The sequence below is a fragment of the Mesocricetus auratus genome, unplaced genomic scaffold, assembly GCF_017639785.1.
Source record: "Mesocricetus auratus isolate SY011 unplaced genomic scaffold, BCM_Maur_2.0 Super-Scaffold_4256, whole genome shotgun sequence".
In the NCBI taxonomy this organism is placed as follows: Eukaryota; Metazoa; Chordata; class Mammalia; order Rodentia; family Cricetidae; genus Mesocricetus; species Mesocricetus auratus.
In genome coordinates, this window is record NW_024429182.1 from 79,348,903 (window position 1) to 79,366,742 (window position 17,840).

Sequence of the window (17,840 nt, forward strand, 5' to 3'; positions counted from 1 at the left end):
TGTATAATTTCTTGGGAAACAAATGTAAAAGACTACTCCACCAGTCACTCTGTGGGAGTACCTTCCGTTGACGGATAATCCTAAGCCAAAACTGCTGTGGGTGTGTCCAATCATCTTTGGAGGCCCAGTTGTCCCACTGGTGAAGTAAATGGCCATCATTTCATTGTGCTTTGTGTTCACACAGGTATGGTTGTCACTGGCATATCTGCAAAAGACAATCTCCAGTGTTTCTATGCCTGACTGACCTCTGAGGAGGATTTGAAAACCCATGTGTTTGAGCCTCTTCAGCTTATGGATCAGTAACTTGGATTCAGTCCTGAGGTAAAGCTAACTCTACCTCCACCCTCTTACTTGGGTGATGCGAACAGCCACCTTCATGATCACAAGTCTGCTAGGGACAGCTCCCATCCAAAACTGATGACCACTGTTGGTGTTGCCTACTTTAGATTCTTACAGCCCTAAGGATTCATTCAACATCCAGGGTCCCCCAGTGTGTCAACTGAGAACCTCATAGAGAATACATAGGAAATTAATTTCTTCCTCTGCTCAAACATACATCCTTCCCTTCTTTCACTGGAGAATTCCCTAATAACCCTTTTGTACACCATTTTCAGTCTCAGGAACTCCTTTTTCACAATCTCAACCAGACTCTTCCTTACTTCAAAGCTTGACACTGTTAGTTCTGTACTAATCATAAATTATTCTTGTTAATTATTACTTTGTATTTGCATTTATCTCACCGCTACTCAATGGGATCCTGTTTTTATTATTGCCTTTCTTTGTGGGACATTATTTAAAAACTGAGACTACTCACTTCATCATCTCCTTGAGATTCCCCCACCCTTCTCTGGAGTGCTGGGACACAATTAGTTTGGAGCTGAGATTTTCACATTTAGCTGCCACAGTGTCTACTGCTGGAGCTAAAGCATCATCTGTAATAATGCATTTCACTTTTGAAGACTGTAGTCGGTAGAGGATGTCTTTCTGGGTCAGCTGAGTTGTTCCTGGAATTAAAACTGTCCCTAAAGGAATAGAAAAGAAATAATATTTAAAACCAAGGTTAACGCTGGGCGGTGGTGGCACACGCCTTTAATCCCAGCACTGGGGAGGCAGAGGCAAGCGGATCTCTGTGAGTTCGAGGCTGGGCTGGACCGACAGCCTCCAAAACAATACAGAGAAACCCTGTCTCGTAAAAAACAAAAAAAAAAAAACAAAAAACAAAAAAAAACCAAGGTTAACTATTATGGTTGTTAGGATATACATTCACATTTTATGTGTCTCAGAAAGAGTTAGTGAATTAACTAGAGAAGATATCTATTTGTCTTCCATTGCTCTGATTTTTTGCATTTCAAGAGGTCTCCAAGTCTATGCCATTTTGCCCTAACAAAAGATCATTAAATGCTGGGTGATTGTCCTATGTCTGAAGATTACCTACAACATTGAGATTTAAGGAAATTTAATTGAAGAATAACATTCAGCATTGGTTGAGTGCTTGAGTGACAGGTATTATTCTATTTCGCATATTTTAACTCATTTAATCCCTGTCCAAACATCTACAGTATAAACAGCTAGTCATAGCATGCCTCAAAGCTCATGAATAATGAGTGAAATTGCAAGAATCAAAATCTGCAGCTGGACTCCAGAGCTGGACATGTAACTGCTCCAGTCCAGTACCTTTTACAATGCACTGATTATTTTTCTTGAGGTATAATCTTTTCTGTGGTCCTCATCTTGCCTATAGTCAACTACAATGTAAGATTTAATATATTGGTATCTAGGAGCCAGACACCCATAAACTTTATCCTCCAATAAACCTTTCACTTCTGTGAGCCTCATTTTCTGCAGCTGTAAAATTTGGATTATAAAAATATATCTCTTATGGAATTATTTCAGGATTAAATGAGTTAAAGCATGTAATGAGTTTAGAATAAAATTTAATACATTTTAGTTTTTAGCTTTTAGCTTTTGGTTTTTCTTTTTTTCCAAAGAATGAATGGATATTTTGCCTGAACAATAGACATGCTAATGTGGAAGGGGGAAATCTCATGAAGTTCCACCCTAAACAAAGAACTACAAGTAACTAACGACTGCAGAGAGTGGGAGAATTAGCTCTTCCTAGGAATGGACACCCAAACTATTAACCTATATAGTCACAAACAAAAACAAAGGACTCAGCAGGTTGCATTATATGTTTGTGCATTTATATATACATATATCTAATAATAAAGAGTCCATCAACTTAAGAGTCAGGGAGAGGTGTGGGAAGCATTGGAGGGAGGGGACAAGATAGGGGCTGAAGGGAAGGAAGGAAAAGGGGAAAGTAATGTAATTGTGTTTTAATTAGAATGTATGTGATGGCTACTCTAGGTTGCCAACTTGACTATATCTGAAATTAACCAAAACCCAAGTGTCTGAGTACACCTATGAAGGATTTTTCTTGATTAATTCATTTGAGGAAGGAAGACTCACCCTAAATCTGGATCTTTTGAGGTGGGAAGATCCACTTTTAATCTGGGCCTCACCTTCTGGTAGCAGCCTGTATAAAGGATGTGGAAGAAGGAAGCTTGTACTTTGCCTGATTGCCCTCACTCTCCCTGGCAAGTCCATTCCTTTACTGGCATTAGAGTCTACTTCTTCAGCATATCTACTAAAGACCAGCTGAGACATCTAGCCTCATGGACTGAACAACTACTGGATTTTTGGACTTTCCACTGGGAGATAACTATTGTTGAAATAGTCAGACCATAACCTGTAAGCCACTCAAATAAACATACATGTTCATCTTAAGAGTTCTGTTTCTCTAGAGAACCCTGACTAATAAATGTATTAAAAACAAATTAAGCTAGGCAATGGTGTTGCACACCCTTAATCCCAGCACTTGGGAGGGAGAGGCAGGCGAATCTCTATGAGTTCGAGGTCAACCTGGTCTACAAAGTGAGTTTCATGACAGCCAAGGCCACACAGAGAAACCCTGTTCCTACGGACCGCAGAGTTATGCAGTGAGAGCTCATCTAGGCTAAATCTTTTCACCAGAGCTACCTTATTTATCAGGGCGATAAAGTATATTGCCTTCTGAATGGGTCAGCTCTCCCCATTGCAGATTCTTGTGTGAAGAGCTCTTTCCTTCACATTACAGCTTGGAGGTTTTTCCCACAGCACTAAGGTATGTTAATCATTTACTGGACACTATTTCTCCTATGCATTGATCTACTGGATGACTGTCCCCAGCAATGTGTGATTCTGGCAAGAAAGTAATCATGGTCAGTACCCTTACTTAGAAGTCTGCCCCACCCCCACAGTTATCTTCCTTGGCAGACAGTTGGTCAGTGGTAGAATGCAGGCAAAGAGACCTCAGTTGAGACACTCACAGGTGCCCAAGGACAAGAATTAAGGCATGTCTGAAGTTGTTGAGCCATAGCTCTCAGACAGGTAGATAAAAAGAGTGTTCAGGATTCACTCTGCCAGCAGATAGGGATGTGCTGTCCCAAGCTAACCCCACAATAATATTTAGCTTTTTTACCTAGACACATTTGAGAAAATAGCAAAGCATATGTATTCCCCTCTTAGATTTCCTTATAACTTAGAACTTAGTCTCTCTCTCTCTCTCTCTCTCTCTCTCTCTCTCTCTCTCTCTCTCTCTCTCTCTCTCTCTCTCTCTCTCTCTCTCTCAATCCCCCTTTTTCCTTTAGAAGTTCTTGGTGGCTTAACCACTTCCACTTTGAGCCATAGAGTAAGGCTGACAGTTACCACTTTGTGTAAAACTTTTTATCTGTTTCTATGACCCTGAAGAACTGTAGCCTTGCACCTGGCTAGAGCTGGAGAATCGCTAATTGTAAGTCTATATAGCTGGAAAATATTTATAGCACAGCAAAAAAAAAAAAAAAAAAAACAGAGCGCCTGAAATAAAGAGCATGCCCCCTCAGATTGTGTGTGAAGTTACTATAGAAATATTTTACCCCTCCTTCACTCCTGAGAAGCATTGTACATTTGGAACCCTGGGTAGTGTCTAGAGCAGGTCTCTTAGCCCTTACTCCCTGTCTTGAAAAAATAAATGACACACACATACGAAATACAAATCTTTTAAAGAAGGAATCTGCCAATATGTCTTTGTTTCTCTCTACTCACCTACCTGCTTCTGTATTTATCATACATCTGTCTTCTGGGTTATACCGATTTTAGCCTCCAGTCTTCAAGAGATGATAGATGGCATTCACCTCTGGATGGGATGTTTTTTACCCTTCTCAAGCAATTTGTGAGTCAGAATCCCTGAAATCTATCTGAAAACACAGATCTCTAGGCTGCTTGCCAGAGTTTTAATTTCAGATGTTTAGTGGTGCTAGAGAATTTGTTTCTGACAAATTCCCAGTGATACCTATGCCAGTGAGTCAATGCCACCCTTCTAAAACTGCATTTCCAAATGCCTTCCTTGTTTTAAGGTCACATTAAAATTCATTGGACTACTCTGCCATTTAATAGTATCTTCTTAAACACTTTATAAAATTCCTTCATGGGCCAGAGATGGTTCATTGGGTAAAAGTGCTTGCCATTCAAGTATGCAAACTGACTTCAAACCCTGCATCCCATGGTGGAAGGAAAGGACAGTCTCCTGAAACTTGTCTGTCTTCCACATAGCACATGGCACCTGTACACCTGAACACACACACACACACACACACACACACACACACACAATAAGCACAAACAGCTGAAGTAAAGATCCCTTTAAAGTTACCTTGCAATTGCACTTCTCTAAATTTGCAAGGCATCCCACACATGAAAATGAAATGGAAAAAATATATGTACAACTTCTGTTTCCAATTCATAAATAAGCAATATATGCCACAGTAGGCATTTCAGGTGGATCAGGATGGGACAGGTATTTTGGCACTCGGGAGTCACAGAATACTAAGTGTTACACAGCTCAGATCGAAAGGTATCCTAGAGCTCGGAGCCAAGGACTACCACAGGCCGCAGTAAGCTTAGCAGCTTACAGCCCTGCCTCAGAGAAAGGCTTCCCCAGTGTATCAGCTCTGCTCTGACAGGAGAGGGTCTTCCAGCTGGGGATGTTTGTCCAGAGTAGCAGTTTTGTTCCTCCGGCAGGAGAGTGTTTCCTGGGGGAAGTTACAACAGTTCAGCTCTGATCCCAGGAGTGGAGAGCTGAGTGTAACAATTCTGCTCTGCCAGGGGAAGATTTCCCCAGCAAAAGTGTTACAGCCCTGCTTGCTCTGCTCTGCTGCAAAAGATCTTCACCCAAAGCTCATAGAAGGGGTTTATTGGGAGGGAAGAATCCAGGAGAGTGGCTGCCCTCTGCCACAGTGGCAGAGGACAGCCGGGTAGCACAAACAGCCACAAGCTGAGCAGACACAGGGATTATATAGGGCTTCCAGGGTGGGGATTAGTCAGATTTTAATACTGAGCTCCTGCTCGAGGATTGGTTGTTTTTTTTTTTTTTTTGCACAGGATTAGGGTCAGATTTGGCTCTGGTTTTAGGGCCAAATTGTGTTTCTTTCTCTGGTCCTTTTTAGCCTTTTGGCTCCAATTTTAGAGCCAGGGTGCATTTCTTTCACTGACTCTGATTCCAGGGACAAAGTGTGTTTCTTTGGCACTGGCTTCAGGGTCAGGGTACATTTCTTTGTTCTGGTTGCAGGGACAAAGTGTGTTTCTTTGGCTCTGCACAGTGTGTGTCTTTTGCTGGTCCCTTTTCCCTACAGCCACCTATTTAAAGAAACAGAATTTAACAATATGTTGAAGTTTACTATCCTTGGCCTCCTCTCTCAGTCCCACAGTCACCCCTAGACAGCCCTTATCCAGACTGATGTATTAGCCGTGTCTTCACCTTTCTTTATCTTGTTATCATTTATGTGTAGAATCCTAAGCAATATACAAGTCCTATTGAGTTAAACTTCAATATTCAACTATGTTTTTAAGAGGTGTGTGTGTGTGTGTGTGTGTGTGTGTGTGTGGTGTTTTGAGACAAGGTTTATTTGTGTAACAGCATTGATGGTCTTGGAACTCACTTTCTAGACCAAGCTGACCTTAAACTTACAGAGATCTGTCGACCTCTGCCTCCCAAGTGGGATTAAAGGTGACTTTTAAGGTTTGTTTAATGTGCATGTGTGCATGTGTCTGTGTCTTTATGAGTATATGCACACATGCCTGTTTAGGTGCCTGCAGAGATCAGAAGACGGCACTACATCATTTGGAGCTGGAGTTCCAGGCATTTGTGAACTGCCTGAACTAGGTACTGGAATCCAAAACTCTGGTTTTCACAACTAAGCATCAAGCATCCTTAACCCATGAGTCATTTCCCCAGACTCTGGTTGTTTATTTATTAAGTGAGAAAAATGACTAGGAAAATCAAATGACTATGTGCCACAAACACTAACATTCTTAAGACTAATGGGTTTATGGTTCATTGTCTCACTCTTAACCATTTAAAATAATTTGCCTTCCTTCCTATTAATATCCCCAGGAATCACGTTGGAATCTGTAGAGAGCTGCGAAGTGCCGCACCCTTAAGATGGTACTGGCTTCCGCCTCTGCTAGCCCGATAGCAAGTGCTCTCTGTGATAGACAACTCCTTATTTGGTCAAGGCTGGATATCAGGCTTGCTTCCTCGTATGTGGACCTATCTGCTGTCGCCACATGGCTTACCGGGGTTGGCCGCCCAAGGGCCTTTTTAAGCTGTGGGCGGGCACTCCCTGGGGTCAGAAGATTTGTTCAAGGTCCTGAATAAACTGCCTGTGAGAAGGATTCCTGAGTCGCGTCTTCCTTGCTGGTCGAGGTGGTCGTGACAGGAATCAGCAAAACTTGCCTCTGAACTATTCTGACTTGCTTATCCTAAAGTTGTACCTATCAGATTCTGCTCAGATATTTAAGATACTGAGTTGAGTACCAGATGGGTCCCACAGGGTCTGGAACCTGAAGCATCTGAATAACAATCGAAGCTGCACACATCCCAGTTGGAGGGGAATGTTATCTATGAGGAATTAAGAGGCAGCACATACGAAAGATGCAGACAAGAGGAGCAGTGGCTTCAGGACAAACAGAGGAAGATGTTCCTGGATAGATTCCACTTACAAAACCCCTTTGCTTCTTCTGTACTGGTTTTTCCCTGTAAGCTTCTCCAGCAACCATCCATTTGACTTCCTTTATTGTATTAATATGATCTTGCCAGTTAAACAGTGCTTTACTAAGAGAGTTTCAGCAATGTTCATGAGTGTACTCATTTTGTAAAACACTCTTTAAAAATAGGCTTTGCTTTTCCAATGTATAATTCATAATTGTATATGAAATAGAATATATTAGCTGTCCTCTAATGAAAGAGTGGCCACTTAATACAGGGATATATTGTGACAACCAGTACATTAGTCCAACAAATATTTTACTGAACATTTACCATATGCTAATCACTGAAAGTTAGAGATAAGCTATGTTAATGGCCTGTTAGAAGCATACCTAACCCTCATGGAAATTTCAGGTTATACATAGGCAAATACTATGCCCAAAAGTTTAAATAGTAATATATATTACTTTAGGGTACTGTGGTGGTTTGAATGAAAATGGCCCCCACAGGCCCATGAATATTTGATTCCCAGTTGGTGGACTATTCAGGGACAATTGGGGATGTGGCCTTGTTGGAGGCTGTATTTCAGTGGGGGTGAACCCTGAGGATCCAAACATGCCAGGCCCAGTTGCGCCTTCTCTCCGCTTTCTGCTTGAGGATCAGATGTAAGCTCTCAGCTACTGCTCCAGCACCATGCCTGTTTCCCACCATAATGGAAATGGACTAACCCTCTAGAACTGTAAGCAAGCCACCAATTAAATGCTTTTCTTTTATAAATTGCCTTGTTCATAGTGTCTCTTCCAGCAATAGAAAAATAACTATAACAGGTGCTTAAGGAAGAGTATCCATGTTGAGACATCAGGTTATGATTGGCTGAGAAGGTAACATTAAACTGAAGATTGAGAGAGTTAGAGAGATGACCTAGATAGCTAGGAGCACTGGCTGCTCTTGCAGAAAACCCAGGAACTATTCCCAGCATCCATTTAGTGGTTCACAACCATCCTTAACTTCAGTTCCCCAGCGATCTGATGACATCCTCATCTAGCTTCTGCAGGCACCAGGCATGCACATAGCACACAGACACTCATGCAGGGAAAACACTCTTACATATTAAATAATTACATCTTTAAAAGCAAGCAAAAACAAACTGACACTTGAAAGTTGAGTAAGCGTTGGCTGTGTACTTAGTTTTGAGGTAAAGAGGTTCCAAGCATAGCAAACAGTATGGAGAAAAGTCAGGAGATTGGGAATGACCACAAACATTAACAGAAAACATTAGCCATGATAGGGTCACAATGGTGGAGAGATTAAAGGAAGGTGAAGGAAATAGCTGTAGCCTTCTAAGATGCACCTGGGACCCTTGGATCATATCTGGCAAGCAGTTACTAAATACTGCCAAGCAATACACAGAACCCAGATAAATGTCTCATAGTTACTTACATGAATAAACCTGTCTTGTTGAAATGTCATCAGGAGTGTGGACATTACTAACCTGTTCGCAGACAGGCCACATTCGCAAGCCACCACTCTGGGATCTTGGGCAGAATCAACATTACTCTGTCTCCCCTTTGCAAGGAACAGGCTTCTGTGAGTATGTTGGCAAACTTCCTGGATAAATATCCGAGTTCTTCAAAACCCCATCTCACTTCTCTTCCATTTCCATCTATCCACCAGAAGGCTGGGTTGCAAAGTCTCTGTCCAGCCTGAGGAAAGTGCAGCCATCATGGACTTAGAGGTTGTTTTACAGCTAAATTATATCTCAGCTGATTTAGTGAAACACAATCTCTGCAGAAACTCACAAGTCAGTTATTAGTCAGGACGTAATACTGATAATGCAGAGGTTATTTCCACATGCTTATTTTCCCCCCAAACTTAGAATTCTTACATCCTTTCACTCTCCCTCTCCCTACCCCTCCCCCAGTGATGTATCTGTATTTCATTTCTTTCCATTTGACTCTTGAAATCACATTTTACTCCTTTTTGTTTAAAAGTGGGGGAAAAATAACAAAAAATATCCATTAGTATAACCTAGGCGTTCTCAGCAGCCATGATGGCCTTATGGGTCAAATAAGTCCTTGTTCTGGGGCTATTTCGCACATCATGGGACTTCATCAGTGTCCCTCAATCCTTAGATGTCTGTAGCAACTACTGACTTCCACTGATTAGCCCTTCATTGCAGTGAAACTCTCCAGCCATTGCTAACTACCCCTGGGGGCTAGGATCGCTTGCAGTTGAGTTACTGTAGTCTGACATTTGTTCCATACCTTTTCCACACTGCTCCATTGGTCCAGGACGTCTTTTGCAAAATTGAAATACTCTGGGATCTCTAATTTGAAGTCCCGTTTCATAGACTCATAGTTGGAAAAGTTTTGAGGGGTCACTGTTCCGTAATCTTTATACAAGACTCTCAGAGGACCAGGAATTGCTAGTCGTTGAAAATACTTAGCACAAAGTAACATCACCATGGTGACAAGAGCTAACTAGCATCAGTGTTGTTGGGTGTTTTAGCACTAGGGATTTCCATGCAGATTAATCCAGCTAAAAGACAAGCAAAATTGGCATGCATTTAGTTTTGTTTTCAAAGTAGTAGTAAGCCCCCCAAAGCACCTAAATTCTATCATAATTATCCATCATGACATACTCAGCATCATTTTCTGAGCATCTCTATGTGCCAAACACTGTTTGATGCTTTGTGTATCTTTGTCTTTAATCCTTAGAGAGACCCTGTTAAGTATGTGCTGTTATTATCTATATCTACAGATAGAGAATATAGGAAGAGCCATGGGCTAGATTCAAACACAGAACTATCTGAGCCCAGCCCATTCTCCTGAATACCTCACACTCTTGCTTTCTACATGTATTTCTCAACCTTTTTGTGATCATACAAAGGCTTATGATCTATTGTCATACCAAAAGTCACATTAAAAACACTACGTGTTATCTACAGATTAGGAAATGAAGAGTAGCCTAGAACTAGCTGGGTCTGAAAGCGCTGTCTATGTTTAGAGTCTGTCTGGTTTACAGGCTACAGTTCCCATACTCCCAGTAGGAACCCACACTATTACCATCGAGTCCAGGCTTGGAGATATAATAACAGGGCTTCTGTGAGGGAGGTCCTTCCCAGCCACCTACTCCTTCTTGCTTCTGTGGGAAGTCATTTGATCACAATGTCATTTACTTGACTGAGGCTATTAAAAATACAGTTTCTGTGTTCCAGGGATTGTGACTGAGTTTCTCCTCCTTATGATTCCCACAATTTTCCTGCAATAAAATAGATACTACTCTCATAATCATTAAAGCATAATTTTAACTGTGATTCTAGCTATGTGGTAGGGCAGTCTGGCTATGTGGAATCATTTATATAATGATAATATCCAACAGGACAAGATACCAGATAATGCACTGGCTGAATTTGAAAGCCAGGAACCCCTGATGTCTCACCGCTTTGTGTGAGAAACTGGCAAGTCCACGATCTTGAGCCTTCTGAGATCATCCATCTCAGGCCTCCTTGTTTTTCAATGTCAAAGAAAATGAACCTTAAACAGAGGAAGCATCAGGCTTTACCCTTCTGTGTCAAGGCCATCTCCGGTCTTTGGATTTTCATTTGAATGTTTTACTTTGGGCCAACAGGATTCCAGCAGAGCAGTGACTTAATATCTTGTCTATGCATTGAATCACTAGGAAAGCTTTTTATGAAAGTTCGAATGCCTGGATCATTGGCCAATTAAGTCAGCATTTTAGGGAGTGGGCCTATGCTGTTTTTTAAAAATTTCCTCAGAGTCATGATGTATAACCCAGGTTGAGAGTTACTTATTCAACCCCTGGGATCTGTGAACTGCCAGCACCACGCAGAAGCTAAGTCCTCAAGGTCTCAAACATCATTCTGTTTGACATCAGGGCCAGGTAGCAAGAGAGCTGCTGGGCTCTGCTGGTGCTGGCAAGTGACTACCTGCCCTCTTGGCTGTACTCCAACTTCTCAACAGAATTAGGATCAAGTTCTTTCAACTTTCACCACCCCCAACCCCTCCAGTGCTGGAGACTGAAAGTTTCAACTAATGGAGGCATACTAAGTTCTTAGAAGCAAACTCATGTTGGTTTTTTACTTTTTGTATAATATCTTCAAGTGGTTCAAAAGCCACAAAAGATAAACATTGAAAAAGTTCCCTTCCTGTCTTGAAGGTTTTGAATTTAACCCCAGTTCTACTCCCAGGAGACACTGTGCTTCTTGGCATCTCAGATTTGACTCTCATTTCTCCACCAGCGATACACAGCAGGTAGCCTAACGTCTCACCATTCCACCCACCCAGTCCATTTTCACTTCTGTGGTTTTAGAGGCCTCTTCATATCAGTACATAGAGCTCTTTGTTCTGTCTTTAAAACATAGCTGCATTGCATTGTATTGAGCAGCTGCTAGTTCCCAACTGATGATTACTTAAGTTGTCCCTATTATTTTGCAATTTAAATGAAAAATTGAAGCTATTTGTTCAAAAGTAATACCCTAATGCTTTCTTCCAATGTAAATGTTATTTTTAAAGGGTTAAGAAATATAATAAACATTTCCTGGTTCAATTGAAACACAGGGCAAGAATTTGGTCTGGTTCAGACACAATCTTTGTAGGCTAGTACGGTTCATTCATTTACTCAATAAATACTGACTGAAAGTTCAGAATGCTGCAGCTATGGAAAATATATTGGGGGATGAAAGAAACAAGGTCTTCCTTACTGTCATGGACTGGCACATGTAAGTGGAGTAACAAATAAACATAGTGTTAAATGAAAAGAAAAAATGGGTAACAGAAGAGAAGAAAGGCTATTTTGGAAGGTCTCTTTAGGATTTATCATTTTTGCTGGGATCTGGCAAGTGAGGGGCTACATTGGGCTAAGAATTTTTCATTAATTTATTATTCTACATTTCAGAGAAACACTACCCTCAAACATACACTTGCACAGCTGAACAATACATCCATTCATCCACTAATATAACTGAGACAAGCTTATATCAAATGGAGAATAGTCTATGAACATGACAAGGCAAGGTCTGCCCCCTCCCCAGATGACCAAAGCACATTATGCTTGTATGGAATTGTCAACAAACATACTTTCAAAAAGAACTTATTTCAAATGAACATTTAAAAAATTCACATAAAAAACTTAAATATTTTTTAAATCAAAAAGAAGTGCCAACTGCCTCCCCCCCATCAAAGCCATAATATACTTTCTTCCTAACAAGGCTCATTTGTTCCTGTCATTTCAATGATCTCAGCATCTTACAACCCACTTCCCAGGTTTGTAAAACCCCTTGCAGATGAAAGGAAAGACCTCTTCTGCATAGTAAACCTGGATTTTACACCAAGCCACAGAAATATTGCTAAGAAAAAAATCCAAGAAAGCACCACTAGCTGGCCAGATGGGCTTGTGAAAGTATTTAAAGTCTCATCAGAAGTACAAGTTTTGGTCGGGCGTTGGTGGCACATGCCTTTAATCCCAGCACTCGGGAGGCAGAGGCAGGCGGATCTCTGTGAGTTTGAGGCCAGCCTAGTCTACAAGAGCTAGTTCCAGGACAGCCTCCAAAGCCACAGAGAAACCCTGTTTCGAAAAAACCAAAAAAAAAAAAAAAAGAAGTACAAGTTTTGGGTCCATGTAAATGGCAGGGCAGAGGGTTCTTCTATCTCTCATATCTCCATAACACCTTTCCCTCTGGTTGGCCCAAATGGATATACAGCCTTAAAGCAAAGTAGAACTCCATGGTTCTTTTTTTTTGTTTGATTGTTTTTTTTGAGACAGGGTTTCTCTGTGGCTTTGGAGGCTGTCCTGGAACTCGCTTGGTAGTCCAGGCTGGTCTTGAACTCACAGAGATCCGCCTGTCTCTGCCTCCCGAGTGCTGGGATTAAAGGCGTGTGCCACCAACGCCCGGCAACTCCATGGTTCTTAACCTCAACAAGGACCCTGCCTTGACACCCCTTCCTCAACACACAACTTTAGAATATCCCTTGTCCTAGAGAGAAGAATGTATTGTCATAGATTTCCTATCTCTATACTTCCCAAACATAACTTCGTAGAGATAATTTGCATATCTTTGGATAGGCAGGAGATGAATTTCCATAAGTCATTGAGCAGGGTGTGGCCAAACAGACAAGAACAGAGAAACATGTGGCCCCTACTCACTTAATTTTTTTCTCAAAACATTTTATCATGTAAACACATGTACACAACATTAAAAACTCCAACCTCCCCAGAAAGCCTAAGCTGGAACTCAGCTCCTCTGCCTGCAGCCTCCTGTGGGTGCTCACTCCCCACCACTTCCTCAATAGAATTCACATGGCAGTTGAGAAATTCTAAGAGAAACACCTTTGCCATCCATGGCTTCACGGAGCATTTTTCAGATTTGCTGGTTTTGTTTGCTGAACATATATTGTAAAGCAAGCCTGAATCATTGCAGAAAGTCTTACACAGGAGAAAAAAAATGGGATACTCACTAAAGTTATAGCTTCCCACACAGCTGTAGACCTGCTTCATGGAGGAGAAACTTGGTTTCTCTCCTCTGAATGTGGGTAGTAGATCAAAGTGGAAGGAGTGTGACAATCAGAGCCAGCTGTCCCAGAGCACCTTCCCTTATTTGATTGGTGGACACACTGGAGGGTGGAGCATGAATATTTACATAACCCTGACCAGTTACATAACCATGAACTTCTCTTAACAGGTAATTATTTGTCTACACACCAAGCTTTTAATAGGGAAAGCTGTATTCACAGGAGGGAAAAGTGTTTAAGGAGTTGCTGAAACTCAACTGGAATTGGAGGCCCATGCATGTATCCCAGCCCTTCCGACATGGAAGTGGGAAGTTCAAGAGTTCAGATCTGTTCTCAGCAACTTTGTGAGTTTGAGGCCAGCCTGAGCAAGCTACTGTTTGGGTTAGTTCTGTGAGTGGCAGTTCTCAGAAAGAGGAAAGAACAACTGAAAAAGACGCAGAGTGTTTTGAAATGAATAAACACAGACCGTGAGGCTAGAGTAGGATTGGTAAGAGCGTTAGGAACTGGGAAGAACTAAGAATCAACACTGTCGGGCACTTCTCTGTTCAAACCCTTCGGCGTTTCTCAGCTTGCCAGAACCGTAAGAAGCCCTTCAGTCACAGCAGCCCCCCTACTTGCCTCAGACACGGCCATGTCCCAGCCTTGGGACCCTTGCACTCCCACTGCCTGCACGGCTTCCCATGGTCAAATCCTCCTTTGGTGAGATTATCCTATCAGAGGCGCTGACTTCACCACCTTTCCTCAACCAGCACTCACTTTCTCCTCTTTTAGCTATCTGTGTATCTTATCACCAACTTTGAAAATAAGAACTTTATTGGCTGATGGCTCATCATTGCATACATCAGCTACAGGCAAAAGTTAGCCATTTGAACAATGGTTGATTTGGTATGTGAATGTCTCATTCAATTGTGTGTGAGTTTGGGTCCAGCCTGATCTATACAGTGACTTCTAAGACAGTCTTACATGATAGACCCTGTCTCAAAACAAACAAAAACAAAAAAGAATTTGTTTTTTTAATAAAAAGATCTTTTTTTAAAAATTGATTCCTGGGAGTTTACTATATAGTCATACTATGTGCAAATAGTGAATTTTTATTTCGTCCTTTCAGCTCTTTGTGCTCTTTTTATTTGCTTTCTCGACTTATTTCACTGACTAGCATCTGCACTGAAGTGGGGAAGTGGGACTCCTTGCCACCTTCCTAACACAGGAAGTATTGAGTTCCAGAGCTAGCTATAGGCCTTGTTATGCATGGTCTTTATAGATGAAATCTAGGAAGTCCAGTTTTTCATTTGTTTGTTTGTTTTTTATATGTCAAAATATCTTTATTTCCTACTAGGCATCCTGATTATTTTTATCTTTGTCTCTTTTTCTGATATGTTGGTTTCAAAGTAACCCTTAATGTTTGCTTTTTTCTTTCCTTGTCTATCTATTTATCTATCTATCATCTATTATTTACTTATTTTTTGTTTTCAATACATCCCAACTGCTATTTCCCTTCTTTACTCCTCCCAGTCCCTGTATTCCCACCCCCTTCCCCAGATCCACTCCTCCTCCATTTCCCTTCAGAAAAGAAGAAGTTCCCCAGGGATATCAATCAAGTACAGCATAACAAGATATAGTAAGACTAGGTACAAACCTTCATATCAAGGCTGGGTAAGGCAACCCAGTAGGGAAAAAAAGGGTCCCAAGAGCAGGCAAAAGAGTCAGAGTCACCCCCCACTTCCACTGTTAGGAGTCTGACAAAAACACTAAGTTATTAGCCATAACATATATGCGGAAAACCTAGCACAGACACATGCAGGCTTCCTGACTGCTGCTTCAGTCTCTGTGAGCACCTATGAGCCCTACTTAGTTGCTTCTGTGTTCTGTGTTCTGTTGGTGTCCTCAACCCCTCAGGCTTTATAATTCTCCCCCTCTTCTGAAGGGTTCCTGAAGCTCCAAGGGGAGGGGATGGAGATCTGATTTGGTCTCTCACTGTGCCTGAAGTTTGGCTATGGGTCTCTGCAGCTGCTCCCATAAGCTGCTGTTAGAAGCCTTTCTGATGATGATTGGGTGGGGCACCAATCTATGAGTATAGCAGACTATCATTTGGAATCATTTTATTGTTTTTTTTTCTATCTCAGGTCTCTTGTCTGTCCAGCCTCAGTCAGTGTCAGGTATGGGCACCCTCTTATGGTGTGACCCACAAACTAGACCAGTAATTGTTTGGCCACTCCCATAAGATCTGTGACTCCATTGCCCCAGCACTACTTGTAGGCAGGATGGATTATAGGTTGAAAGTTTTGTGGCTGGGTTGGTTTCCCAGTCCCACCACTGGAAACCTTGCCTGGTTACAGAAGATGGGCAGTTTTTATTATTATAGCTCTGAAGTACAGCTATATATGAGGGATGGTGATTCCTCCAGACATTCTTTTATTGTTCAGGACTGTTTTATTTACCCTTGTTTTTTTCCATATGAAATATACTATTGTCCTTTCAAGGTCTGTAAGAAATTGTGTTGGAATTTTGATGGGGATTGTGTTGAACCTGTAGATTGCTTTTGGTAGGCTGGCCATTTTTACTATGTTAATTCTACATATCCCTGAGCTTGGGAGATCTTTTTAACTTCTGATATCTTCTCCAATTTCTTTCTTCAAAAACTTCGAATTTTTATCATACAAGTCTTTCACTTGCTTGACTAGGGTTACCTCCAAGGTAGTTTATATTGTTTCTGGCTATTGTGAATGATGTTATTTCCCTTATTTCATTCTTAGTCTGTTTGTCATTTGTATATAGGAGGGCTACTGATTTTTTTTTTAGTTAGTCTTGTATCCGGTCACATTGCTGAAAGTATTTATCATCTGTAGGAGTTCCCCAATAGAATTGTAGGAGTTGCTTATGTATATTACAAATAAAATATACAAAATGGGATACAGTAGAACAGTAAAATGTAATTGATATGCTAATAACTAATACTCATATGCTTTATATAATTTTACACCTTAGATAACTTGCAATTAAGAAATTATGTTGATGACTTGTTCCTGATTTTAGTGGAATTGCTTTGCATTTCCATTTAAGTTAGCATTGAATAAGGGCTTGTCTTATATTGCCTTCATTATATTTAGGTATGTATGTTCCTTGTATCCATACTCCGTCCTATACTTTTATCATGAAGGGATGTTGGATGTTTTTTCAAAGACTTTTCTGGCATCTAATGAGATGATCAGTTCTTTTCCTTTCAGTTTATTTATGTGATGGATAACATTCACTGATTTTTGTATGTTGAACCATTCCTGAATCCTCTGGATGAATCCTACTTGGTCATGGTGGATGATCTTTTTGATGTATTCTTAGCTTTTGTTTGTGAGTATTTTATTGAGTATTTTTGCATCTATGGTCATAAAAGAAATGGAACTGCAATTCTCTTTCTTTGTTGAATCTTTGTGTGGTTTGGGTATCAGACTCCATCCCAAAGGCAGTTGTTTGTCAGGTGGAAGGGTGTGATTAGAAGTGGAATAGCAATAAGGAAGGATATAAGCACCTTTAAAGTATAAGAAATGTGCTAGAGACAGGAATATCAGGGGAAGCCCTATGAATATGGGTGTGGGTGGATTCTATTTTGTCCCCTGTTATTTGTCCATAAAGAATATGAGTGATTCCTATGCCATATAGATTTTTTTAAAAACTCAGGAATAGACAGGTCTCCTCTGATACAAAAAGATTGTTCTTGTTGACTACTATGTGCCAAATAAAGTCAGGGGCTATTTTCTAGACCATTGACAACAGATAGCGCTATTTTAGGTACAGTAATGAAAACTTTAGTAAGTGATGCATCAGGTATTCCCCCCTTTTTCTACCTTCATACAACTATAATTTGCACTATCAAACCTTTCTAAAGAGCAGTTAATTATGCTAAAGATCTGTAATTTTACATTTGGACTGATCAGTTAGATTAGCCCAAACAAAATATCCCTCATTCCCATGACTAAATAACTGTATACCATCTTTTATCCAGACAAATTGTCTTAAAGGATAAAAACAGCTCTTAGCATGGCAAAACAGCATTATACTACCTCCTATTACAGGTGTGCCTTTTATGCTCTCTGACAAAATCATTTGGATTCTCTATTGACAAGCTGAGAATTAACATGAAATAGAGTTAGTAAACATAACAGCATCATTTTTGGTTCAGTAGAATAATGATCTTCTTTCCCAAAGCCTCAGCTTGATGAGTTAAAGTTTTGATGTCATTCCAAATTATC

General features: G+C 40.8%; 1 protein-coding gene across 3 annotated transcripts in view; it reads right to left on the reverse strand.

Moving 5' to 3' along the window:
- The window catches only part of Acsm3 (acyl-CoA synthetase medium chain family member 3), a 26,706-nt gene extending 13,040 nt beyond the window's left edge, over window positions 1-13,666 (reverse strand). For 2 of the 3 annotated variants that reach the window (XM_005064484.4, XM_021229392.2), the window contains exons 1-6: window positions 13,543-13,666; window positions 10,132-10,327; window positions 9,331-9,604; window positions 8,559-8,769; window positions 815-1,022; window positions 62-205 (exon numbers count right to left, since the gene is read on the reverse strand). In XM_005064484.4, coding sequence (XP_005064541.1) covers window positions 62-205; window positions 815-1,022; window positions 8,559-8,769; window positions 9,331-9,531 — 764 coding nt within the window. In that variant the 5' untranslated portion in view covers window positions 9,532-9,604; window positions 10,132-10,327; window positions 13,543-13,666. The remainder of the gene's footprint in view (window positions 1-61; window positions 206-814; window positions 1,023-8,558; window positions 8,770-9,330; window positions 9,605-10,131; window positions 10,328-13,542) is intronic. The other variant, XM_021229398.2, reaches the window with a different exon arrangement.
- Between the last annotated feature and the right edge of the window lie 4,174 nt (window positions 13,667-17,840).